Source organism: Toxorhynchites rutilus, chromosome 1 (genome assembly GCF_029784135.1).
Source record: "Toxorhynchites rutilus septentrionalis strain SRP chromosome 1, ASM2978413v1, whole genome shotgun sequence".
Classification (NCBI taxonomy): Eukaryota; Metazoa; Arthropoda; class Insecta; order Diptera; family Culicidae; genus Toxorhynchites; species Toxorhynchites rutilus.
Genome location: NC_073744.1, coordinates 62,930,398 through 62,957,159, shown reverse-complemented (window position 1 = coordinate 62,957,159; position 26,762 = coordinate 62,930,398). Strand labels below are relative to the sequence as shown.

Sequence of the window (26,762 nt, the reverse complement as noted above, 5' to 3'; positions counted from 1 at the left end):
ATGATTTTCGTGATGAACGCACCAAAACTGAATCTTCTCAAATAATAATCCACAAACATGCTTACTGTATCTATTTATTCATCCATTTATTTATTTATTCATTACGATACAATACGAGTGTCAAATTTTTACTCAACCAAAGAGTATCTCAAATCGAGTCCATTCAATCTTACGTTGGAGGTTGAGAATTCTAAACATTATTCATCATCTAACTCCATGCTGCATTGAATCGAACGGTATCGAAATCCTCCTCCGCGGTTCCACGGCTTCTCTTCGGAGACGGGGAGCGATTTTCCCGTATAATCGGTGCAATGTCCAGCCCACTGAACGGATCCCGCGTGCGATAGTTCTCGTTACGGTTAGGGCGATTGCCTCCCTCGAATGGTCTAGTGGGACGACCCCTTCCACGGCCGCGACGCTGTCTAGCAGCCGGGTTAGGTACATAATGGACGTCACCATTGCTGCTAAAAATAGTCTCCTGGCGCCTGTCGTCGTATATATCCATCTCCCGAGAGGTCTCTGTTGATGTAACTAACTGTCGTTCCAATTGTTCGAGTCTACGCTGAATAGCTTCTTGTTTTCTTGATATATACTCATCAAGATCCTGTTCGGGTATATTCGTGGGGATTTCCCAGTCCAAACCAACATCATCGTGGAACCGACCGCGCTGATGAGGTGATCTTGACCGGTGTAATCGACGATCATCAAACTCGCGACAGAACTGGGGCGGAAACTCGTTATCAAGTAATTCTTGCATCCTTCGTTCCTGCTCGAATCGATTGAATTGCTCATTCCGCATAAAGTGCTGCTCGCGTTCGAAGGGATGCATCGGTTCATCACGTCCGAATTCATCTTGTTGCCACATGTTTCGCTTATGTCCACGCTGAAGCGATCCGCGTTGGTTCTGTTGCTGTCTATTTTGTTGATTACCGCCGCTGAATGGATTGCGGACTCTTCTGTTTTGTTGCTTGTTTCCGGCAAACTTTTGTTGGTTCTGATTCTGTTGCTGATCGTTTTGCTTTTGATCTTGTCGTGGCTGCTGTTCTGGTTTAGGTTTTCCTTGATTTTCGCTCTTTGCAGCGTCTTTCGTTTCAACTACTTCCACATCATCATCGAGAATAACGATAGGTTCGTCTGATTTTTCAGCTTTTCCTTGTTTTCCATCGAATAGGGCTGGAAAATGAAATAATGCGTTTGAGTAATGTATTCGTTGTCTAGGATCCAGACGATAGCGACAATTTGACAATTATTAGATTTACTACAAGCTCCGTGAGATTCGATTTTCTAAGCGGCGTAAGGATCGATTCACTGATTAAATCGGAATCGGAGAATCAATCTTTGCCGAATAAAAAAAATCAAGTGTTTCTCCGATTTATTTATTTATTCTACATGCTTTTTTTTTGCTTAAAACAGGAAATGAAAATTTAATATTTTTATTCAAACATCAGAAGCATTTTGTTTTGTTCCTCAACAAAAACTCTGAAGTCTACAAAAATGCATTTCCATAACGATCCCATAATAGCCAAACCTACAATACGTCTGTCACTTAGTCGGAACCGGTGCCAGTTCTTGAAAACAATCTTTCGCCTGGAACTGATAGCACCGTTTAGTTTTGCAATCGTGTGAGCCACTGGTTACAGTACATCGCGGCCCTCAGTAGCTGCGCTACTTTTGATCCTGCCTGCGTTTGCACGGAAGTGAACCGTAGAAGAATCAGACTGACTTTGTCAACAAGCTCAACCCTTTTATTACGGCAGGGTGCACCGCCGGAGTGCTACCCCTGCACGGAGCACTGCGCCGAAAAGTATGCACATCGCGTTGGTGTGATCGAAGAGCAGTATGAATTTCATGTCGTCTAAACACACACAGTACACACAGAACATCGCGCGGATGTCGTCTATAGATGACGCTCGTAGCGAAAGGGTTAATGAAGCGATCCAAATGTTGACATCTTCTTCTATGGGCCCCATTCTATATGACGAGACGAACGATTCATCTGTTGTCATTGTTTTATTGATATTTTTCTACCAGCATATGGTTTCATTACTCAAACGTTTCGTTATTATGGACTTATTGGGGTCAATTAACGAAAGAAAAACTTTTAATCTACATGCATTAGGGTGCCAATGAATGAATGGAAAAATAGACCCTAAAATTTCAACAAGTTTCCCTATACAAAATGTTTACCATCTCAAAAAAATACCCTATGCCAAATATCAACTCAATCGGACTTAACACATTAAGGGCCGTACGTTTTGGGGCAAATTTGTACGCTTCATTTGTTCGGATTCCACGAATAAGATCGTTTCCTTCGGAATGGATGAAACGAAGGTGAGCCATCGGTAGGCCTTGTTAGATTCTTGCCAGACCAAGAATTCAACCATCAAGTGTAGAAAACACGGATTCTTTCATGATCCATCCGTAATAGACGGAACGCAAAACACGAGAAATCTCGTGAGCGGTCTGCAATGTGTTAAGGGAGAGTGGCGTAAAGCGGTCAAAGTTTGAGTTTTTTGAAAATCGAAAAATCACCCAAGGGGGGGAGGGATCGGGGTTTTCGAAAACAAAAATTTTGATGCCAAATGTCTTAAAATTTCATGAAACGTCGATATCTAGTGTTATCCCGAAAATTTTTTTTTTATCAAAAATCGACACTATGGTACTTTTTTTTTCGGAGTACGAGACGAAACATATGGTTTTAAGTGCCAATAAAAATAATTATCTCGATTTTTCATTCTGAACTTGTTGCGAAATATTGGTTTGCACGATAATATACCCTATGCAAAATATTAGCTCATTCGAACTTAATTTATTATTGTTGTCTGCAACAATAATTTAAAATTTGAGTTTTTCAAAAACCGAAAAATCATCGGAACTCGGGGGTTTCAAAAAATTTTTTTTTGATACCAAATGTCTTAAAATTGCGTGACACAGCGAGCGCGTCCGAACGGTCGGGTCAGACGAATTAGTCGTTTGTTTATAGTCGAACGTTCGTCTTCTCGTCCCGTCTTATGGAAACGTATGAACATCTTGTGTCACGATGTTTGTGGTCGAACTCCACTGAAACGGCTCGATCGATTTTAATGAAATTATACACAAAAAAACTTAATAACTATGAGAATATGTTGTAAACTATTCATGATATCGCTAGGGTACCGATTGCAATCGACCAGATTCTGCGTGGCGTGTAAGGTGAGATGACAATTATCACGTATGTCACGCGATTCCACCAGGCGTATGCCGCGAGAAATCTCACTTGAATGAACTCTCACCATATTCCCGCTCTCAAATCTGTCATATAAACTGGGAATTCTAGGTGACAATCGTCGATATGATATGTAAATTTCGGTGAATCGAACGTTCATCGAGCGCGGACGTGTTTTCCGTGGCTCGGTGCATAGTTGTGTTAGATATTAAAAACATGTTTCCGTTCCTCCTGTGTTATTATTCTTTAGGCCTAGTTTTTCATAGTGAGGAATAATGTGCAAAAAAGTTGTTTTTCTGTTATGGATTACAGCGTGCAACAGAATTCTCATGCTTCGAAGAGCAATTCGATTACGATTGTGTGTCGATCTATCACACGTAGAATTGCGTTCCGTCGATGCGGTTTCGTTTTTGAAAACATTATGTGAATAGGAAAATAGGAGTCGCGAGAAATGAAAATCTAAAAATCTATAAAAAGTTAACATCAATGTAGCAAGATTTAGTGTTTTCCCTTTTTTTAATATGAAATTGATGCAAAAATTGCAAGCGATGATGTATGTGTATATGTGTGTTGATATTAGCCGGAAGAGAGCTAGCAATGTAGGAAAAGAGTGAATACATATTTCGTTTCATGCTAGTGATTAGTAATCTGTTGGGCAGACAAAAGAGATCACTGCATAGCATTTATATGGATCGACGAGATTGAGCTTTGTTGAAATAATTATTTTAGCGAAATAGTTACAGAAATTACACGCTACTCTATATTAATAACATGCGAACATTTGTGTCTGTACATAAAAATATTTACTTTTAACGTCAAAGCCATATACACGGAGAAAATTCGAAATTTCTGTTATGGCTATGATCCATATCAATGGAAGCAGATTCATTATAAAAACTTGCAGAGGAACAGTGCAAATTGCACATTGCGATTGTATAGCCGGAATAGGTGAATATGTTCCCAGGCTTTGTGCTTTTTGCCCTGGAATGTAGGTCTCGTGAAGAAGTAGACTATAATGAACATTCGTGTGCAGATATCCTTAATCGGTGGTTAGTTATGCGGTTGATTATGTTGAAATTAAGGACACATTCAGCCAGAAAGATCAACCAACCCCCAGTTATAAAACTCTGCGGAGAAGTGAAATATGTTTACATTCATTTTGTGCTGCTCGTTGTGTTGTTTGCTATTGGAATTGCTTATGCAGTTGATGTTTATATTTTACCTTTCGGCATACACCACATACAGATAGCAAAGAGAGAGGGGATGCAATCAGACACTGGAAGATTTTCTACAGCTGTCAGTTGTATCACCCCGCCCCACCCTATCCTGTTCTCGCTATAACACAAAGATGGTCAATTGAGGGCCCTGAGTTTTGAACACACGATCTATCGCTATTACAACTAATGACTACGAAGACCTTCTTGTTTAAGCGTTACATCTAGTTAATTATTGACCTGAAAACTTGTTTCAATAGCTTTGAAAACAGGCTATTGAAATCACACAAATCTGTATATAAACTGGCGCTCGCTCGAAAATCCATTTAGTCAGCGTTGCCAATGTTCCGGTTTAAACTGGATTCTTCCAGTTTTTTTTTCTCGATTCAGTCAAACATTTAAATCCTAAAATCTTCCAGTTTTTTGAAATATTATCCAATTTTATCTAGTTTTTTTGTGTGTGCTCCAGTTTTACCCATTTTATGTAAAGTAAATTCACAATGTTTAAATTTTATTCCTCCTTCACCTTTCTTATCTCTGCGAAAACTGTGAAACGAACTTCTAACCTCAACAAAACAAAGAATAGAGGCAGACTGGAGAATGTTTGATGAAAGGTACACTGGCTACGAAAAACTACACCCAAAATTGATTTTTAGCTCATGTTTTGTCATCCCGATTTATGACATTAAATGAGACATAACATAACAGAAAATGTCATGACTCACAAATACTGGTAAGCATTTGTATAATATACATGGTACAGCAATATAAGATTAATACGAGCGAGCGAAACAAAAGACAAATAAGCTTTCCGCATACTTTGCCACAGACACGGCCCAGACCGAGATAGATATTGTTCTCCTTCATGCGCTCTTTTTTTACTCTTACAACTAAACAACTGCTGAAGCATCATTAGCCATGTGGATAGCGTGGTCGTGTAAAATAGTTTTGCATTACAGCTGGCCTTGGTTCGATCCCCATAGACGTCGTATGGACTTTTTTTGGCACAATCCCAAGTGAAATGAGAAAAGAAAACAGAAAGATATGTCTGCACGCATACATACAAACCATTTTTAAGCTTATTATTTGTGCATTTGGCTCTACAGCACACTAAATGGCATCATTTCTGCCAAAGATGAAATGTTTTCTGCCAACGCTAGTTTGGGTGTACGATTTTTTTCACGGGTAATCGGGAGGGATGAAAATAAACGAAAATAGAAAGTTGAAATGTAACTGCATAATGAGCGAACAGATTAAAAGAAGTACCAGTAATAACGCGAAAGGACAAGAAAACAGGTAAAACATACGACATACAGGAACAATTAGGTACAGGATCTATCGCTCAACTTTTATCTTATTAACCAACCTACCCAAGCAGCAACGTGGTATACAGTATTTGAATTTGTATAAACATCAAATGCTCTACTGCCGTTCTACGCATAGTTGTCTCATGCTACTTTTTGACAATTTTCTCTTTTCTTCATAAAATGATGTTTTTATGCCTAATCTTGAAAAACGCAAAAAAGCTATTGTTTGTTCCTAGCTTTTAAAAAATCACCAAGCTCAATTGTCCCATGTTGATATTTCTAGGCATAATTGTCACTCCATGTATTTTTTGTAGATCCATAATAAATAAACCGGTTCAAGTATAAGAATTCAATGCCACGTTTCCAGCAGGGCTGTTGCATTCATTTCTGGTTTGGAAAGACGAACTAATTCTCAAAAATATAAAAAAAAGTTTACTCCCTTCTTCATAAAACGATGTTTTTATGCATAATCTTTCGGGAAAACACCCAAAAACTTATTGCTTGTTCCCAGTATTTCAAAAAAACATCAAGTTCAATTGTCCCATGTTGTTATTCTAGGCATAACTGTCCCACTATGTATTTTCAAACCGCAATCAAGCTTGATTGATTCAAGTGAGGGGAACTTTTCACATTTCATTAAACAATAGTTTACCCCTTATAAAAAAAACCCGGTAATTGCCTCGTAATACTAACCTCGAGCTTGTTAGTATTACGAGGCAATTACCGGGTTTTTTATAAGGGGTAAACTTGTAATACTTGTAATACTAACCTCGAGCCAACCGCGAGTAATCGGTTACATATTACTAACCTAGTTGTAAGCAAACATTGTCAAAATATTGAACTCCCGGTCCCGTTAGGCTGACGCCATATGAGCCTTTATAAATATATATATTTTGGATAAAAAAAGCTCTATATAAGAAGTAAAATAATAAAGAATAAGACCAAAAAATTGGAGAGAAATAGCTTTTGCATACCAAAATTTGATAATTTCAATACCAAAGTAATATTATTTTGGTATTGAATGCGCTCATTTTAGTAGAATACTGTGGGACATAATCAAAAATTATTCCTGAATTCATCACATAATCACTCCATAAATCAAATGCACGTCGGTTTGGCAGTTTTGCGTATTTTGTCTCAGTTCCCATTCGTTGCAATTTCCAAATTGTATTCTACATTCTTTGTGAGTGTGAAAAAAGGTAGCAACGAAGATGGCCGAAAGACGCACTTTAGAAACGTCAAAATTCGCGTTAGAGGAGAAAGAACAGAGAATTGAAGTTAGGTTCGATGCAGTGATCTATAACAAGAAACCGTGTCCCCACGCATCTCCATTAATCACATTGTCGAGCAGTTTTTCGACGATTTTTATCAGTGATTTTATAGACATGGAGCAAGAAATTTTTCATTTTTTACTCAAATCCAAACCTGGAGGTTCTAGAAAAAAGATTCTCAAATATTGTTTCACAGTAATGTTCGAGTAGTAGAAAACGTCATTTTAATATGCTTGAATGATATTTTCATTTTATAAAATGGTTTATTTCGCCATTTTATGAACTACATATTACACAAAGTTTCGAAGAAAGTTCTATTTCTCAAGCATTGGAGTGGGTAAAAATATTACTTTAGATAAATCAAAGCCCTAAAATAAAACGATTTTACAGGATCCAGTTCTCTTCCAGTTTTTTGAAGAGCAATCTTCCAGTATTTTTGAAAAATATTATTGGCAACCTTGCATTCAGTTGCTATTGCTACGTGAGAAGAGAATGGTCACGCTCACACGCCTATGCATTATGCTTTTCTCTCCCAATTCCAATTATTTTCTGCAGCCGGACTGAACGGAGCCGCATTGTTTGGTGAAAGCTGCAGTTCTATTATCGAATGCCCACGAATGCCGCTATCGACCGATTATTCCAATTGTCGTGGCTTGGAGAGGGGATATTATTTGCGCTGTGTATTTTCGAGGAGGAATCGATTTCTCGTTTAAGAGTTAATCATTATTTTCCGGCTAAACGAAGTGATATGATAATCAGTTCATTCGAAAGATGAAATATCTAAGAGTTATATGCTGATTAGTTATTGATTGCTAAGCCAACGTTAGTCCTACGTCCACCTTGGGGTTATATCACAGGTATAACCCACATCTAGTTTTCATAACATCAATTTCTAGAAACTTTTTGTATATGATTTTTTACGTTTTTGTTCAATTTTTTGGGTTACCCTACCGATATACAATCCGTCGTAAGATCATAATTGAGGGACTCCAAAGGAAAGGGATGTAAGTGACATTTTCGATTTCCTATTCATCGACTTTCTCCTTTGGTCATAACTTAGTTGTAAAACACATTTCCAGCTTATTTGCCAATGTTAACAATTGGTCAGATCCTCAATTATTGGTTTCTATAGCAAAATCAAATTGGATCGTTTTTGCAGCTGAGTTGTTCACGAAAGAAAAAGTTGATGACGATAAATTCGATCAGGTTTGAATTCGATCAGGATGAATAGTTGGATAACCATAGAACTTGACAGGATTTTAACTTCGTAGTAAAATATATATATATATATATATATATATATATATATATATATATATATATATATATATATATATATATATATATATATATATATATATATATATATATATATATATATATATATATATATATATATATATATATATATATATATATATAAAACATGATGAATAAAAGCAATGATTAGGGCTCGATATTCTGTAGCATTTGCACGATGTTGTCCGCCAGACTCGTGGGCTTGTATGAAGATATCCCCATATCCCCAAACCCTTTAATTTTGCGTCCGAGTTCGGAAACACATATGCCGATCAGCACGAATCCAAGTGTCGTCGACGAGTTAGATTGTTATGATTTGAAAAGCATACTTTCAAAGCAATGTTTGAACTATTGAAACGAGTTCCTGGATCAACAAGTAACAAGCATACCGTGAAGCACCCTTATTTCAGCCAGTGCATAATTCCACCCACTTGACATAAAATACTGTTTTCCACACTAGCTATCTTCTTTCTTCTGATAAACTATGTTTGTGTATACTTGTAAAACAATAATTATTTGAAAAATTGGCAACAAATTACTATTAGTTAAGCTTAAGGATATAAATTTCAACTAATATCGTTCGTCGACCTGTGACACCAAAGATGAAAAGCGAAATATGCTGTATCGCTTGAACAAACAAAAAAAAATATGTAAATACTCAAAATTCGTCGATCTGTCATCCGCCATTTTTGTTGTTTTTCTTAGCAAAGTGGCTAATAGCATTGTCCACAGTTGTTATCAATTTACAAGGTGTAAATGACTGAAAATCTCAGGAAAGTAATAAAAACTGAACGATACAGGTACGTTGCATTGATTTAATAGTTTTTTCACATATTTTCATTGCAAATTCGATCCAAAATAAACATGGCTGGAACAACGACACCCATATTTCTACCTGTTTTTTTATTCCACCCAACAAATTTCATTTGCTATATTGCGATGAGTAAAACAAACGTCGGTCAAAAACACATGCAATAGGCAATAGGTCGAAAATAGCAGACGCTGTGAAAATGGCGAGAACCGGATTTCCCTTTCGAAAGCACGGAATTCCGTGCGCAAGAATGTCTTGGGAAAGTATTCCAGACCACGTCCTGGAAAAGCAACCGTTCTCGATGTCACAGAAGGACGAATAGTTGAATGGCTGTTAGCCGAAACAAAAGCTGGATTCCCCGTGAGCACAAAGAGATTACTGTTAAGCGTAGCACATTAAGTGAGAAAATCAGCTCGTTCCAATCCATTTAAAAACGGGATACCAGCTCGTAATTGGATCCATGGGTTCATTAAACGGCATCCAGGAATATTGAAAAGGGTGCCAAGCGTATTATCCAAGCATCGTGCAGCTATTTCCAAGCAACAAATCAGGAGCCTGTTTCACGAATTCCATGAGTACTACGAAAAAGAAGCGCTGTTCAACGTGTTGAAATTTTCGGAACAGATGTTCAATTTGGATGAAACAGCAGTACGTACAATAGTTACAAAAAAAACTGGTTATAGCTGGTTCCGGCCAAAAAAACGTCCAGGCAACGGTAGTTAACACCGATCGAGAATCTTACACTGCCCTGTTTTGTGGTAACGCAGCCGAGCAGTTAGCGGCAACGTCGATTCTATACCCGTACAAATCCAGGATGCCAAAAAAAATCTGGCAGAACTTGGCCGAAAGCTGGGCCGCAGCAAAAACGGGATCGGTTTGGATGTCCAGGATTGTTTTTACCCTTGGCTTGTCCAGCAGAAACTAAAGTTCCCTATTACCCTCATTCAAAATTTACATAAGGCACATGTCTCTTGTGAGACAATGCTGCTATGCACGGAGAAAAAACATAATCCTGGTTCATCTTCCACTAAATTCCACTCAAATCATTTAGCTGCTGGACGTCAGCTTTTTCAGAACACTTAAAAGCTGTGGATAGAACGACGAACCTACAATCGACATTGATCAACGGTTTCCGGCGATGTGGATTGTATACGTTAGATCCTATTGCTGTTAATTATTCAGGTCTTATTGGAAAATCCATTAGAGCATCTTCATCACATACTGTGTTGCCAATACATAAACGACATATTACTACTGTAATTCATTCGATTATTGTTTTCGATTCATTTAACTTGTTTACAACATAAATCATTATCGAATCTACTATTTAAAACGATTCATTATTATAACAATTTGATTATTGGAATTAGGAACAGCAATTAACGGAATTAGGAAAATGACGTTTTTGCCGGTTAGAATTAGGATCAAAGGTGCAAAATATTTTTCATCATTATAGGTGGTTTGAATACAGCAACGCTCTCATCCGTATGTTTATCAGTAGTGGAACAAATACCAAGCAAGTAACACAATTAAGAACATTATGTACGCGTAAGCAGTAATTTTTCGGGTACACAAATGTTGAATATTGCCTTAGCTGAGCGGTATATGGGTACTTCACGGTATAACGCGTAGACATTTCATCTTTCGAATGAAGTGGTTATCATACCATTTTGTTCAGTCGTCAAAAAGGTATTAATGCTCAAAATCTTGTTTCTTCAATGTAATGCTCTCGTTTCCTAAACTTCGAACCCACACCCCAGTATAGATATGAAAGACGTAGTCCTACGCAGGGGTACCAAATGTACCGCACCACGACTGTATTCTGACGACTGTCACCATCATTGGCCCGTAACAGTCGTTAGATCAATCTATTAACGACAATCACACAGTGAAAATGTCGTGCGACATTTATATTTACTCGTGTGCTGTACACGGCTGCATTTCCATATGTGAGTATTTTGTTCATTCGTCTGCGACAGGCCTGGTTGCTAACTAGTCATGTTGTTTGTAGATTCGGAATGCAATCGTAAATGCATTGCTACTGTCGTGAATGATTTTTTTCCCTCGTGCTGATGATGTCGGGTGTCTTTGTATATATTATGCAACGTCGTTCGCTTACAAAAGTGTGTTCTTTATTCACCAGTATTTTATTCATTTTCTCATTCGCAAACTATAGGTTGTAGGCTTTGAAACGGAAGATAATTTTCAGTTTCTGGTGAATTCTGCAGCATATTCCGAATTGTGAGTAGTGAGGAGTGTGAGCAACAGGGGAGAATCTGTTGAAAGAAATGCGAGAGGAAGTGTTGTGGGTGGAATTAGCGTAGATGAAAGTTTCGCGGGTGCAAATGCATGGCCAGATGAGAGTGAAGCTGGGGGTAGTGGAGCGGGTAGGAGCAACGATGGAGTGGATCGTTCGGATGGAATTTCTAACCCGAACGGAAATCGAACTCGAAGCCCCCGTGGCAAGCGCCACGCAAGCCACTAGGTCATGAGGACCATACATAATAAAAAATATGTCCTTTTTTTAATTCTTTATTGAAGATACTTTCAGCCTCCTGGGCTGGTTCGCCTCTAAAAAAAATTGTACTGAGCCTGTTTGAAATCCATCGGTTTTCGAACGTTTAAAGTTGGCTTCCTACTTGGAGGATAAACCTAAACATTCCCATCACTGAGTATTTCCCGATGTCATCAATATACATATTAACAAAGAAACTCTCGCCTAGAATCATTAAGGAATCCGTGCTTGTTTCTCCTTGCTGCTCATTTGTGTACCTATCTTGATTCGGCCATCCCAACAGTACATCATTCTCGATACAGCCGATCTAAAATTGAATCGGCTGTCTCTGTATATACGTAACTTGTGCTCACAACCACATCCCAGAGCGTACTGGTGAAAAAGCACAAACGCATAAAATAAAGGCTTGTCTTACGATCGCGATTTCTTGGTCATGACATTTTTCTTGCGACAGTCAAATTTGACAGTAACTCGGGTAAACCGATGATATTCATCGCATCGTGAGCAACTGTTACAGCGACAGAATTAATGGAGTAGCAGACACGAAAAAATGGAAAATTAACAGTACGTTTGGCTCACTACGATCGGGCCCGACAAATCAGACAAATTCGACGAAGCACCGACTGCTATAGCACAGGTTTATTTTATTCATTCGTGCTCTGTCGCTTGTATGCGAATGTAGCGCGCACACAGTGAGTCTCGATTTTATTTCATACCGACTGTAATGAAAATGCAGTACTTTTGGGACGCCTGGTCCTACGTCAAAAAATATTTTAAGAGATCAAAGCGTCGGCGTAGTTATATTGCTTTCAAATGTGGTCCTATTTCGCTACGCGCGTCTCTGTCGTGATTCTGTTTTGTACTATGTCTACTGAAACATAGTTCATTACGAATGTAGCTCGGATTACGAAAAGTTCCGGATCCCGGATCGTCCAGAAAAAAAAATAAGAGGGAATCGATATTGTATTGTGATAACGATCAATGTCAAGAACGCTTCATACAGTGCCAGCTGCGAGGCCATCACTAAGTCGTTACACTGAATGAAAATCCCTAGCTTTCAGGAAGCTGAACAGATTACACCGAAAGTTCTACAAGACACACGTTCTGAAATAGACGGTACGACCATGCCCGCGAACAGGTAGCGAAGGCCATGAATGCAGTAGCATTGGGTCTGATCACGAACGTTACTTCACGGTGAAAACGAATTGAACTGCATACCATTTATTTCGTTTTCACCGTGAAGTGACGTTCGTGATCAAGCTCATTGTCAAACAACACTGAACCGAGCAGTGACAAAAAATGGAGGGTTCATCGTGACTTGAAACCGCAGGGAAGACCCATCGAGAGAAGTTCAATAAAACGTTCCGGCTTGTGGTCTTGCGAGCCGTGAGTACCTATAGAACAATATCGTCGGAAACAGTATATGTTACCTCAGGTATGGTTCCCATCGCTAACATCCTGGTAGAAAATAACGAATTGTATAAGAACGGCATGTACTCAAAACAGAACATCAACATAAAAATAAATAAACAATGATAATAATAATACCTATCTTCACAATCTTAACTCCACCAATCGATTTTACATCTTGAGCTTTCGACAGAGCGTCGGCTGAACAGGAAGATATTTTGAAAACGACCACTGCCTGCTTGTCGTTTTGCTTCTCGATGTTACGAATAGGGCCGATTTCCTTCATTCTATTGAAAATATCCTGGATAGTTAGAGCTGAAATGGTAAAAAAAGAAAACCCATAAGTCTCTAATCACTGTAAAATAAACACCCAAACTTACGTTCTTCAAACCACAACGACACGGCATTACGGTTGGTCTTTTTGGCTAGCCGTATCGCCTCGGTAATGAATATACCGTGCCCATCGAATGCATTGATCGGCGGTTCCAGATCGATCGCTCGCAACACTTTCGAAAAAGTGTTAAACCCAACGTAGATGCGCTCGGATGTGTCGTATGGTTCGGGCTCGCGGCGAATCGTAAGCGGCTCCCCGACCTCTTTGAAAAAATCTTTTATTTCCTGGTCAGTGGTTGTTTTAGGTACGTTGATCATCAAAACTAAATAAATCAGATAGTGTTAGGTGGTGTTTGGGTAGCCAAATTCGCGCAGCGTTTGATTTTACCTTCCGAGGAGTGTTTCCTGCTGTCGGAATTGTCAACCTCCTTTTGGTACGAGTAGTATAGTTCCGAATCCTGCTGTCGTATTTCATTTACCTTGGCTACGCGAGATGCTTGGTTGTCGGGTATTTTGTCCCGCTGATTTCTTATGCTCTTCATTGCAGCCCCTGGAAAGGAGGAACAGTATTTAATTCATGAAGACGTTAAATATTTCCTGCAATTCTCACTTGAAATTTTTCCGCCTCCATCTTTGGAAAAGCGTTCCAAAACGACCGGCATACCGCCGATTGATTTGACCGCTAACACTGCTTTTGGATCAACGTCTGCCGTGAAGAAGATACGAACCTTGCGCATGTTACGAAGCGTCAGCCGCACAAAGTAGAAAACTTCACCGACATGCTTGAACGCTTTGACTATGTCTTCGTAAACGATATCTGTAGAGTAAGGTATAGTGTTGAAAATGCGAAAATAAATCCGCAAAAAATCTAGCTATTGTTGAAACCTACACTGCGAAAGATAATCCGCGAAGAAGCAGCGCTCTGGAACCTCTTCTATGTTGCGAGTGCAGGAAAGCACAAACAGATAACGGCCATTGTACGGATGCAGAAAGTACTCGGATGCCAGGAGGGCACTCTCCTGCTTTGTGAATACAACTTTCGCCCACTTCGTGAAGAAACTGTTTTGCGAGTTGCCAAATTTGAAGTGCTCTACATCGCCGAACTGTTCCATGTATCGGACAATATCCAAGTTGTGCACTTCTTGATCAATATTGTTGATCCAAACTGAGATGAAAAAAAAAAAACAAACTCATGCCAGATAAATACCCTAATGTGAGCTAGTAAATTACATACCAGCTCGTACGTCAGGATTCTTAGCATCTGTGCTGTTCATTCTGATCTCCGCTGCCTTGATTGGTTTCATTAGATCGCCTGGTTTGGGTTGATATTTCGATGGAATAGGTGGCACCGGCAAATCACTATCCGTGTCGATATCGTCAATTATGACAATCTCTTCAATCGGGGCTGTAGTCATAGGTTTCTGTTGACCATTTGCCAAAGATGTTCCATTACTTGGTGAATTGCTGGTGACTGGGGAACGCAGTGGCGGCAAATCCTGCTGCTTTAGGACCAGAGCGTTGGCCTTCTCCTTCAACCTTTGAACAGCGGATAGCTGATTTTGCTGTTGAGGCTGTGGTTCTGAGTCTTGTTGTCGCATAAACCAATTGAGCTGAGTTGATCTCTGGGGTAGGGGTTGCTGCTGTGGCTGATGCTTGTTTTGTTGTTGTTGTTCATTCTGTTTCTGCTGCTGGTTAACCAATTGCCGATTATGTTGCTGTGATTGATTTGACCTTTGTTGTGGTTGCTGTTGGTTCCACCGTTGTTGTTGTTGCTGCTGTGGTTGATTCGATCTTTGTTGCTGTTGCTGTTGTGGTTGATTCAATCTTTGCTGCTGTTGCTGTTGTGGTTGATTCGATCTTTGTTGCTGCTGCTGTTGTGGTTGATTCGATCTTTGTTGCTGCTGCTGCTGCTGTTGTGGTTTATTCGGTCTTTGTTGTTGCTGCTGTTGTGGTTGGTTCCATCTTTGTTGCTGCTGCTGTTGTGATTGATTTGATCTTTGTTGTTGCTGCTGCTGTGGTTGATTCGATCTTTGTGGCTGTTGTTGAACCTGATTCGATCCTTGTTGAGGTTGATTCGACTGTTGTTGCTGGTCGTGAACGTCTACCATTGGTTCGACAGGTTCTTGCTTCGTCTGCTGATTGGCCTGATCTAGCCTCTCAGACCTTCTTATTTCAACTGGTAGACACATCATCCTATAAAGATCCGGCATTCGGTTGGGCAGAGTGTCAAGATTAACGATCATGATCTCGACATTACGTGTGAGCAGCTGTATCTTGAGATTCGCACCTTTCAGTGGCATGTTGTTTTTCAACATAGCATTGCGTACGCCTGCCTTATCCTGGAAACAGACATAGGCAAAGTCGTTCGTACGAATCTGCAGAAAGGTGATTTTTCCGCAATCCTCAAAATGTTCGAATAAATTCTCCTCCGAAATTTCTGTGAAGAGCAAAATTAACAGGTTAAACATAGATCTTAAAAGCAGTCCATTGGTATTGTTTCCTATTTATAAACCAAGCAAAATGTATCGTCATACTGCTCGGCCCCCTCCGTGTCACTCCTGCCAAAAAAAAATATCGGCTACTGTGCCGCATGCGTGATACCTCTTTCGCTACTCAGAGCAATTACATTGCTTTGATTTGAAAGATGAAAATATTTGCTACTGGATATAGTCGTGAACCATTTAAAAAAGTACAATTAGATAACATTTTAGAAGTGAAAACCAGTGCTCGGCAGTCATATTAAACTGAGGATAGTCAGGTGATTCTGAAACCATCGGTCATCTATGATGAATCGGAAATCCTCTCAGTTATGATTGCGCAGCGGTTGATGTATGATCGCTGAAATCTGTGTGTTGCCCTAACATAGACTTCAAAACCAATCAGCCTTAGAAAAATCTACACGAAAAGCGGTTACGAATGAATCGTAAGATATAAAGTCTCCGCGAACAAAGGAAAAGAAGAAGAAGAAGCATGCACAGCGATTGGAGCATTTTATCGCTGTTGTCATGAAAACGCTGATACGCTAAGAAGGCACCAGCATCAAGGCTTGAGCCATTAAAGACAACCGCGACACACACAAACGCGCCCAACTTTTTTAATCATTTTTTGATCATCGAATCAGCATCGATTGCCGGCGGGCGTCGAGGGTCGATGAGAAGAAAGCGGAAAGATGTCACCATCTGCTAACAAATAATCTGCCAGTTCTTTTTAGATCTTGGAATTACATTGAAACGAAAGAGTTTACATGGTTTTCTATTGATAATATTATACTGCGACCAAATACATTTGGCTTTGTAATTTTTCAATCAAGTGTAATTGATAGGAAAGCTTCCGATATAATCATAAAGTTGTTTGGCATTCTTCCTCGACTGTTAACTGAAGCAAAAGTATGGAGTTTTGGCAATTTCAGCGTTTTTTTTATAAAAAATTCTTTCTATGTTACTGAAAATATTATTTTTATCAGTAACATAGGAAGTATAACAGTACTAAATACGAAAGGCGGGAAAAATTACCCTCCCAAGGAGATGTATCCTTGATTTTTCCGCTATTGATTCCTGGAAAAAATTGGCTGAAAATTGATTCGAGAAGCTTTGACTATATTGATATTTGACGGCTTTGGATGTATCAGTTGAGCTCCAGCAAACTTAGCACTGAAATAATATTGCTAGCGACAAAGCAACAAGTTTGCTCGCTATGACCTGAAAAATGTACGACTGGAGCAGTTTTAGAAATGATAGGTTTACTGAACTTTTTACTAAAAAATTGTCTTTTGTTTCTCGTGTAATAACCCTAACGGGCTTATCCATCAATACCGAATGTTATTATGAAAACATGTGTGAGGATGTGGCAAGTTTATGATGCTATTCTTCATTTTGGAAGGATAGCATGAATAAAAATGTTGAGCTAGTTAATTCAACGAGTTCTGAATTCTTATTCTCATTATATCTATATATATATATATATATATATATATATATATATATATATATATATATATATATATATATATATATATGCCATAAAATAAAACTCAAATTTCTGCATTTCTCGAGAATTAATCAAGAAAATGGAACCAAATTTGGCATGTAGAGGTGTGAATTTATTTAGGATGTAATAAATATTTCTATGGTGGTTAGACACTCCTCTCGCTCTCTAAGGGTGGGCTGGAGAACTAACCAAGCACAATTTGGGATGGGAGGGTTTTAGGGTAAGAGGAATGTTTCTATAATGGTATGACAACCCTCCCTCCTCTGGAATGGAGAGGGGGTCCCATAAAAATATTACACATATTTCAACCAAAAATATTCTAACCAAACATGAAAATTGAAAATTTTTGGAAAAGGAAAACTGAAGGAAAACGGGAGAATTCGGAAAATTAAATTCCCATATATTCTACAATTACCTAGTGACAAGTGCTGTTAGTCCATTTGATGTTTACGCTAGCGAAATTGATCTTTATTCGAAACTGGAAATGGATTCTAATGTAATGAAACGCAATCCTATATCTTCTCCTATCTATACAAAAAAAAAAGGATCGCCGGATGTGTTGATATGAGGAAGGAATTGTCTGATTTAGGGCTGTCTTTATTCTATCAAATTTTCTGTATAAAACATTTATTCCATGTAACGTTATTTGCAAGTGGTTGAAAAATCTTGAACGAGAATTGTGTCTAAAAATAATCTGATATTATAATGATGAGCTTTGTTAGAAATACTAGGAATTTTATAGTAAAAGGTAAATTCAAAGGGGTAGAATAGAAGATCAATCAATGAACAGTTCTGCGATTGTACTAATGAACTTGCACATAGTAAGAAAACGTGAATGTATGAAGGTATTGATAACATAAAACAAATTTTGGGCGGGACGAAGTTTGCCGGGTCAGTAAGTATAAGATAAGGAAAGTCAGGAAGCCGAAATGAAATCTCTCGAGGTGAAACGAAAACAAATATTTTCGTTAAAATCGTTACAGTTTCGTGAATCCGAATCCAAATAGTAAAAGTACAAATCGTTTTGTAGTAGTGTTTAAGGATCCTTCAAGATAACTTTAAAACGTATTAAGGCAGTATTCTAGTCCAGAAAATTGAAAAAAAACCTTCTAATTTCTGTAGTTTAGGCAGCAAAATTTCAAGAATATACCCTAAAAAGGACTTATCGAAAATCCTATTATTTACCGAGTTAGACCTGCGGTATCTAACCTGGAACGGCCATAACAATGAACTTTAAACGCGTTTTTCTCGAAACTAATTTTCTTAAACTGGTGTACACGATATCTCAAGTTCTACTGAACCGATTCAGGTCGAATTTATATGGATACAATCTGCAGGTATCTCTCTATCGCATGAACCTCTAAAAATATTTTTTTTAAATTTTGCTGTGGGAAACGTAAGAAAAAACGGCAAATCGAAAAAACCGCATTTTGTTTTTCAAACGGCCGCCATTTTGTCAAAAACATGTTTTTGACTTGTCCGAGGTTCGTGCGATAGCGGCATCTATAGTGATTCAGAATCTGTTGGATTTTTTTGTTTCAGATAACCAGAAGGGCTGGAATCGTGTACGCCATGGCACAACTCTTTTTTGAGCCCTCCCACTTCATCAGCTCTTAACTATTCTAGTTATGAATATTTTTTCACTGTTGAATTTTTATTTTATTGTTAAAAGATAGATGAACAAATAATGATATAATGGATAGTAAAAATATTCTTTGTTTTATTTTTACGGAGCTCGATTAAACGTCCGCAATTCGTGTCTCTGCACTAGAATACCCACTTAACCAATCCAATTTCTTATCATTTACGACGCTTCTCAGTCATCGTTTAATTCAATCAAAAATGAAAAAAAAAGAAAATTATTGAAAGATATCGACATACGCTCATAGATTTTATTGTTCTAGCTTATTGAATATTTCAAGAACTACAATTACAGAACTAAAAGTAAATATAATTACTAGTCTTCATCTGGATTTTTTCTGAAAAATTACTGAAAATCAGGGAATAGTAGAGATTTTTTTTAGCATTTTGAGCATTTTGAGATGTCATCGCTGCTGAAGAAGTTCGGAAAATTCGGTAAATTGAATACCCATATGTTCGAAAATTACATAATGATAAGCGTTGTTAGTCCATTCGATGTTTGCGCTAACGAAGTTGATATTTGTTTGAAAGTGGAGATGGATTTTCAGGCGGAATAACGCATTCCTATACATATAAATAAAAAGGCAAGGCCGAATGTGTTGCTAATCGCAAAATCCGAAGAAGAAAAGGTCTCTTTTGAGCCGTCTTCATTTTGTTGTATTTGTTGTATTCTGCCCATTGAACAATGTTATGATGAGAAAAAGTTTAGAAATTTGTTCTAAAGAATTCATATCAAAACAATAATTTTGGGTGGGACGACGTTCGCCGGGTCAGGTAATATTCTAAAAAAATCGAATGTCGCCATACATGCGGCATTCCGTTCTATTCCAGGAATTCTGTTAGGTTATGCCTTTTTTCTGCATGCAACGTGATACACACATCTATTCCTTTATTTCAACTCCCATTCTGAAATTTTCATTTCATTATCCTTTTGTATGGACATACCTGTTCATCTTTTTCCTCTTCTTAAATGGCACTAACGTTCCTTGAGGAAATTCGCCGTCTCAACGTAGTATAGCTTGCGTCATTTTATTAGTACTTGGTTGAGATTTCTATGCTAAATAACACGCCTTGATTGCATTCTGAGTGGCAAGCTCTAGATTTTATTTGACGGAAAATTCCCCCGATCAGAACGGGAATCGAACCCGAACCCTCTGCATGTTAGGTGTGACGCTAACCACTCGGCCATGGGAGCACATACCTGTTTATATACTGCCTATTATTACTAAAAGTTTCCATAAAATCCAGAAAAGCGATATTAATTAGGTAACTTTTCTCGCTCTGGAAATAAATCACTTAATTTCTTGAAAAGAGACAGATTTGTATTCATTCGTCACGTCAATTAGACTAACATTTTTCTAGAATTGAATTGGCTAGAAATGGATTGACGAGCGTTAAGAGCGAGGATGACTGATAAACTAGTCATGTTGAAGGTGAATGTCGAAGTAATCCTACTCGAAACGAAGCGACTAAGAGGAGAGTGGATTTTCATGTTTAATGGCGGGTTTACATTAGGGAGATCTATAGCTATAGATGGATTTATTCACGTGAAAATAGGTGTAAACGGGTGAGAATAAATATGATACACTTATTCGAGGTATATATAATTTGAATAAATTCAGCATATGTAAACGCTTGTGAATTTCTCACTGGTGAGAAATCACTAAAGTTGGATGCAGTTCTACTTCAGGTGAATAAATTCACCGAAAATATGAATATATTCATTATAGAAGTTCACGCTAGTGTAAACGGTTGATGCGATTTCTATAAATCTCATCATATTTCTTCACATGAATATATCACTAGTCTAAACCCACCTTAAGAAATGTCTCGTCTTCGAAAATGTTGGACCCTGGTAAAAACATCAAAAATTAGTGTTTCCTTATGTGTTTTTATTTATTTCCTCCCAAAAATGGATTATAAACAATTCGTTCTTTGACAACTCATATCTTTTTTTCAATTTCGTGCAATATCATTTCAATTACTTTGCTATGAGCCTTCAACTAAAATCTTCAAAAACCACGATTTTTAACGATTTTTAGCAACTTTGCAACTTTTTCCGGGTCAGAAAAATTGTATCCAGCACCAGATTTGTTTTAAGTTGCGTATTTCTAGGATTGGAGCCATGTTGAGGTAAACATAGTCCAAAACAAGAAAAAAATAATAACTCGTGTCACAGTTGAGATTCGACCATGTGCTAGAAAGAATTTTATTTGATCAAATAGGGACCTCTATATGCTTCTTCCTGGATTTCTGATCAGTTATCTAATACCCTGTATTGAATCTCATATCACATTAGTCCTTCAACAAAATTAATCGATTTTCTCAGTCTAAATGTAGCATCCTGCTAAAATAACAGTGTATTCGCGATAGCTATATCTGGTTAGGACTACTCCCGTGGTGAGTTATAGAACAAGAATAGAAAGGGTAGCTATCTATGATTGTGCCTACAGGTCGTTTGAAGACAGCTCGACATCCGGAAGTTATCGCTGCGCCGGAGGAAGATTCCGGCAAATCTAGTGTGTCATGAGAAGAAAAATGGCAAGGAAACATGGTATTTCCGATTTTTTGGAATGGAAAATCGTAAAAGAAGATCGCGGAGCGAAGTTCTAAATAGGTATGGATTGCAGTGTGATACGGACCAGAGCCGAATGTTGTTTCTAAAAGGGTCCCATGTCACATCTCAGAAAGCAAGGTTGCAGAAACATCGGCTATTATGGGCGAAATATATATGGCCATATAGCATCCATTGGATTTCTCAGTGTGGCGCGCCATGAAGGACTAGGCCTGTTTCAGATGTCACCCAAGAACGAGAATGCTTAGGAACCTATACGTGGAGACAAATTGACTATATTATTCAAGCCTGCCAAAGATTCTCGAATCATGTCGAGGGAATAATGATTGCGATAGAAGAAAGAAGAATAGAAGAAATTCAATTAATTATAAACCTTAATTTTAGACGAGTTTCTAGATTAAAAAATATGTTTCCAGGTTTAAAATAAATTCGAAGAAGATTATTGAATTCTATGTTAAGTCAAAATGAGAACACACTACTTCTTTGCTTCCCACATTCGATAAGTCAGGATTATTCCCTGCTCAATATTGATTTTCCGCAATTGACGCAGACAATGATGTAGGTTTTTTGGAAAAAAAATTACGATCAAAATATTTGACCACACATTGGTTTTTCCACTTTCTGATATGTTCAATTCTTCATTATTTCGCAGTATCTCCCAATTTAGTGTAAATGAAACAAATATATAATATAGACTTGGGACAGAAACAAGGAAACAAATACTAGGCACTTAGATTTGTGTGAAACTGAATACAGCAGATTGAAATTCATTAGATTTTGCAAGGTAAAAAATTCAAAGCTTCATTTTTATAGGTAGACTAGCTGACCCGGTAAACTTCGTCCCGCCCAAAATTAGTTTTGACGTGGGACTACGTCTAACCGGAGTATATGGGGGGTAAAATGAAAACCTAAACACAAAACATGCAGAAAAAAATGAAAGATTCCAAATGTTTATAACTCGAACATTACTTACTGGATCGGAAAGATGTTTGCATCAATTGATACGGAATATTTCTACGCTTCTATCGCAATTAATAAAATGTTATTTTTCATTAGATAAACAAATGAACAACTGTAAAATGTAAAGCATTATCTAAACGCCCTAACTACCTCGTTTTGATTGGCCCGATTTACGGTTTCCCCAACACGGCCATCAAAACCAAGCAGCCTTGGGGAAATCGGCATTGCAAATACATGAAAGTATGGGGACTTTTGTTCTCACCGAAATGTGTTCCCTAACACATGCTTCGTAACCACTTGGTTACGCGTTCGCTTACCAAGCGATCGATCGTGAGTTCAAACTCAGGACTCTCAATTGACCATCTTTGTGTTGTTATAGAATAATTACGTCCACACAACCATCATCAGCGATGGAAATCGATCCACGGTGGAACAAAGATCGATTCATCCATACAACTGCCCTGCTCTGCAAGAAACATCGGGCTGCTGTTCTATAAATAACCCAACAATGATCAATTTGCACTGTCTCCGCTGTCCGGTCTGCTGAACAATTGAAGAACAGAAAGAATACCCTTACGCCTAAATGGCTACTACTGTGTAGTTTACCATAATGTAATGGAACGGAAATTTTACGCCTAAATGGCTACTACTAACTACTGTGTAATTTACAATTTATAGAAACATAAACATATGTACATGTACAAGATTAAAACCCGGCTCTGTTACAGCTTAAAATGCTAATGAGATGCTTAGAGAGGGGGTGGAGTGTTTAACCACCACCCTAAAACCCCTACATGCCAAATTTGGTATCATTTGCTTGATTGATTCTCGAGTTATGCAGAAGTTTGTGTTTCATTTGTATGGCAGCCCCCCTTAAGAGAAGAGGAAGGAGTATCTAACCACCGTAAACACATTTATTACACCCTAAAACCTTCACATGCCAAATTTGGTTCCGTTTGCTTGATTAATTCTCGAGTAATGCAGAAATTTGTGTTTCATTTGTATGGCAGCCCCGCCTTAGAGAGGAGGGAGGAGTATCTAACCACCATAGAATCATTTATTGCACCCTAAAACCTCCAGATGCCTAATTTGGTTGCGTTTTCTTGATTAATGTAGAAATTTTTGTTTCATTTGTATGGCAGCCCCCCTTAAGTGAAGAAAAATTGTTGTTGAAAAATTTTTGTTTCATTTGTATGGCAGCCCCCCTTAAGAGAAGAGGGAGGAGTATCTTACCACCGTAAAAACATGTATTACACCCTAAAACCTTCACATGCCAAATTTGGTTCCGTTTGCTTGATTAATTCTCGAGTAATGCAGAAATTTGTGTTTCATTTGTATGGCAGCACCCACCCCCCCCCCCCCCCTTAGAGAGGAGAGAGGAGTATCTAACCACCATAGAATCATTTATTGCACCGTAAAATCTCCAGATGCCTAATTTGGTTGCGTTTTCTTGATTAATTCTCGAGTAATGTAGAAATTTGTGTTTTATTTGTATGGCAGCTCCCCCTTAGAGAGGAGAGAGGTGTCTCAATCTATCACGAAAACCTTCCCCGGCCCCAAAAACCCCTACATACCAATTTTCATGTCGATCGGTTCAGTAATTTCCGAGTTCATAAGAATTAGACAGACAGACAGACAGAAATCCATTTTTAAATATATAGATTTTGTTTTGTTTAACAATCCTCAATCACACTCTTTACAGATACACGGGCCAAAGGTTGTGCAGTCCACTGATCATTCAACAAGAGCCAAAGGTTGTACCGCTCATGACAACTCTACACGAACTGATGATTGCGCCGGCTAGTGACCATTCTATCCTGGATTCCTCGAGTCGAGAAGACGCACCACGCTAGATATGGGGTACAGACTAAAGGGGCGTTGCTGATTAATGGACAGCTGCATCCCAATAGGAAGTATTCCGTGTCGGGCACACGTACAGAGCATTGGAGACAGCAACATCCCAATTAAGAAAACACTTGTTACATATTACTAACATAGATAGTATTAAAAATTGTCAAAATATTGAACTCCCGGCCCCGTCAGGCTAAAGCCATATGAGCCTTGATAAAAATATATATTTTGGAAAAAAACAATCCTCAATGTGACAAAATAATGATATTGTTGGCGTTGTGACACTTTCCTCCGACACTACTGGAAACTCAGTAGGCAGTGCCATTCCGGCCTAAAATCGCCCTTTTTAACATATAAAAAAAGGTATTTGTGATTTGGCTACTGCATTTCTTTTTCATTACCCTCATGAACCACACCAATTGGTAAAAACATTGTAAAATATTCCTAAACTACAATTCGACATTGAAATCGCCAAAAACGAATATTTTAGGTATGGATATTTGTATGCGCAGTGATGTATGCTGCGCAGGTCGGATGCACACTCGGAACGAACGATCCGTTCCCTTACCTTTTACTATTCTCATTCACTGATTTTATTTACCTACATACCCAGTTGAATCTACCAAACGATACCTACTTGATGTAATGTTTCTCACGATGACGGACAAATCGGCCTGGAAGAATTGTGGCTGATCCACGGTCACCATGAATAAACGTTTCCCACGATAGTTCTGCTGATTTCGCGTCATCACCTGTTCCAAATCCTCTGCGCTGGCCACCCGTACGAAGGCGGCAATCGAACGTTTGGTGCACTGCTTTTCCCGCAGGAAGTAAACTTGCTGCACCGGGCTCCATTTCGCCAGGTACGCCATCAACTGATCCTCCGTACTGCCCGGCGAGATGTTTTCAACGTATATGAAATGCTTTCGATTCATTTTGCCCCTTTCAGCGTCGGGTGGGACACTACAAATGAATGGCGTTGATTAGTGAAAGCGGCATGAAGATTGGGTTGCATTATAAAGATTGTTTATTGTCGCTTTCGTTTACCACTTACATTCACAAAAACACAGTGTTACTTAACTGAAAGCACTATTAAGTATTTCCAATTGCAAAAGTATACTTTCCGTTGTCTTATAGACTTTAAAACTTCCGAAGATTTAAGAAACAAGTTCGATGAAGCCAGTGACAAACCTACGGTACGCAAGCGGACTTGACACATGAAAATCAAAGATTTAAAAACGCAAAAGGCGTAATAAAGATATTATACTGACAGGTGGTTCGTTATTGACACCAAGATGATTCAATGGTGGGACGCAAAGACATTTGTGCTGAGAGAAATAATTAGAAAATATAACGTGTTTTTTTGGTAAATACTAACAATTCTCGCGTAACTTTTGAAAAGGTCCTATGTAACAAATGTAAACAAATCGAGTTACTGGATGCACGCTATTAGTTTTCAATCATTGAATGTATTACAAAAACAATCGTTCACGTATCTATCTTCTTCATCTTTTTATCGCCGATACAAAAAATATCCAATGTACAGATTCGAATTTTAAGCACCCGGCTGTTACTTCGGACGCCACTTTCCTCCGACGGCCGAAACGCCCGAAGTAACAATGCAGTCAATACAACTAGCAGTCGTACTTCGGTCGTTTTGGAATTTGTTTCTTACAGGTGTTGTTATCGATTTCAGTGCAATTCAACGAGTGATAACAATAACAATCAGTCTTTAGAACGAAATGCTGATATTTGGATTGTTGTTTATTAGTTAGTTTCAAATTTTTTATAGTGCAACGTATGTCCAAATATGTCCAATGTGCAAACGCGGGCAGTCAAAACGTCCAATGTAACATTTTTCGCTCCGAGGCTTCAACCTTAATCTCAAATCACGGAACAATAGTTACGATTGGTTTTACGGAGTTATTCTTGACAGCTAGTGGCGAAAACAGTGATAATGATTGATAGCTTTTAAGACAATTCGCGAAATAATGTTCGGGTCTTCAACTACGTTTTTCTCGAGTTGGCGAAAATGTTACATTGGACCTTTTCAAAAGTTACGCAAGAATTCATCATTTTCAAGCGTATTAATATAGGGTGGATAGGGGCAATATGACCAGGTGGGGCGAAATGGGCCACCGTTCGTTTGGGCTATGCCAACAATTGTGTTAGAAATATTCTTATAAAGTATCTCTGTGAAAACCGTATTCAAATTATAAAAAAAATATCACACTGACCGACTATCACGAAAAACATATAAAAAAGCAGTTAACAAAATAAGCTCTGTACGCTCCATGCTGAAATTTATGACTCTGCTCTTTATATCAATTCGTACTGGTATTATTTCTGAACATTTTCACTGATTTATTGCGCTGCTTTGCCG

General features: G+C 38.3%; 1 protein-coding gene across 1 annotated transcript; it reads right to left on the bottom strand.

Annotated features, from left to right (window-relative positions):
* Positions 1 to 56: 56 nt before the first annotated feature.
* Positions 57 to 25,596, bottom strand: LOC129772461 (uncharacterized). Its single transcript, XM_055776209.1, has 9 exons — positions 25,434 to 25,596; positions 25,017 to 25,342; positions 14,600 to 15,802; positions 14,255 to 14,530; positions 13,976 to 14,182; positions 13,754 to 13,915; positions 13,413 to 13,688; positions 13,171 to 13,347; positions 57 to 1,173 (listed from the first exon to the last, which is right to left on the bottom strand). Exons 2-9 carry the CDS (start codon positions 25,312 to 25,314, stop codon positions 209 to 211), a joined length of 3,564 nt encoding a protein of 1,187 aa, XP_055632184.1. The 5' UTR covers positions 25,315 to 25,342; positions 25,434 to 25,596; the 3' UTR covers positions 57 to 208.
* Positions 25,597 to 26,762: the final 1,166 nt, after the last annotated feature.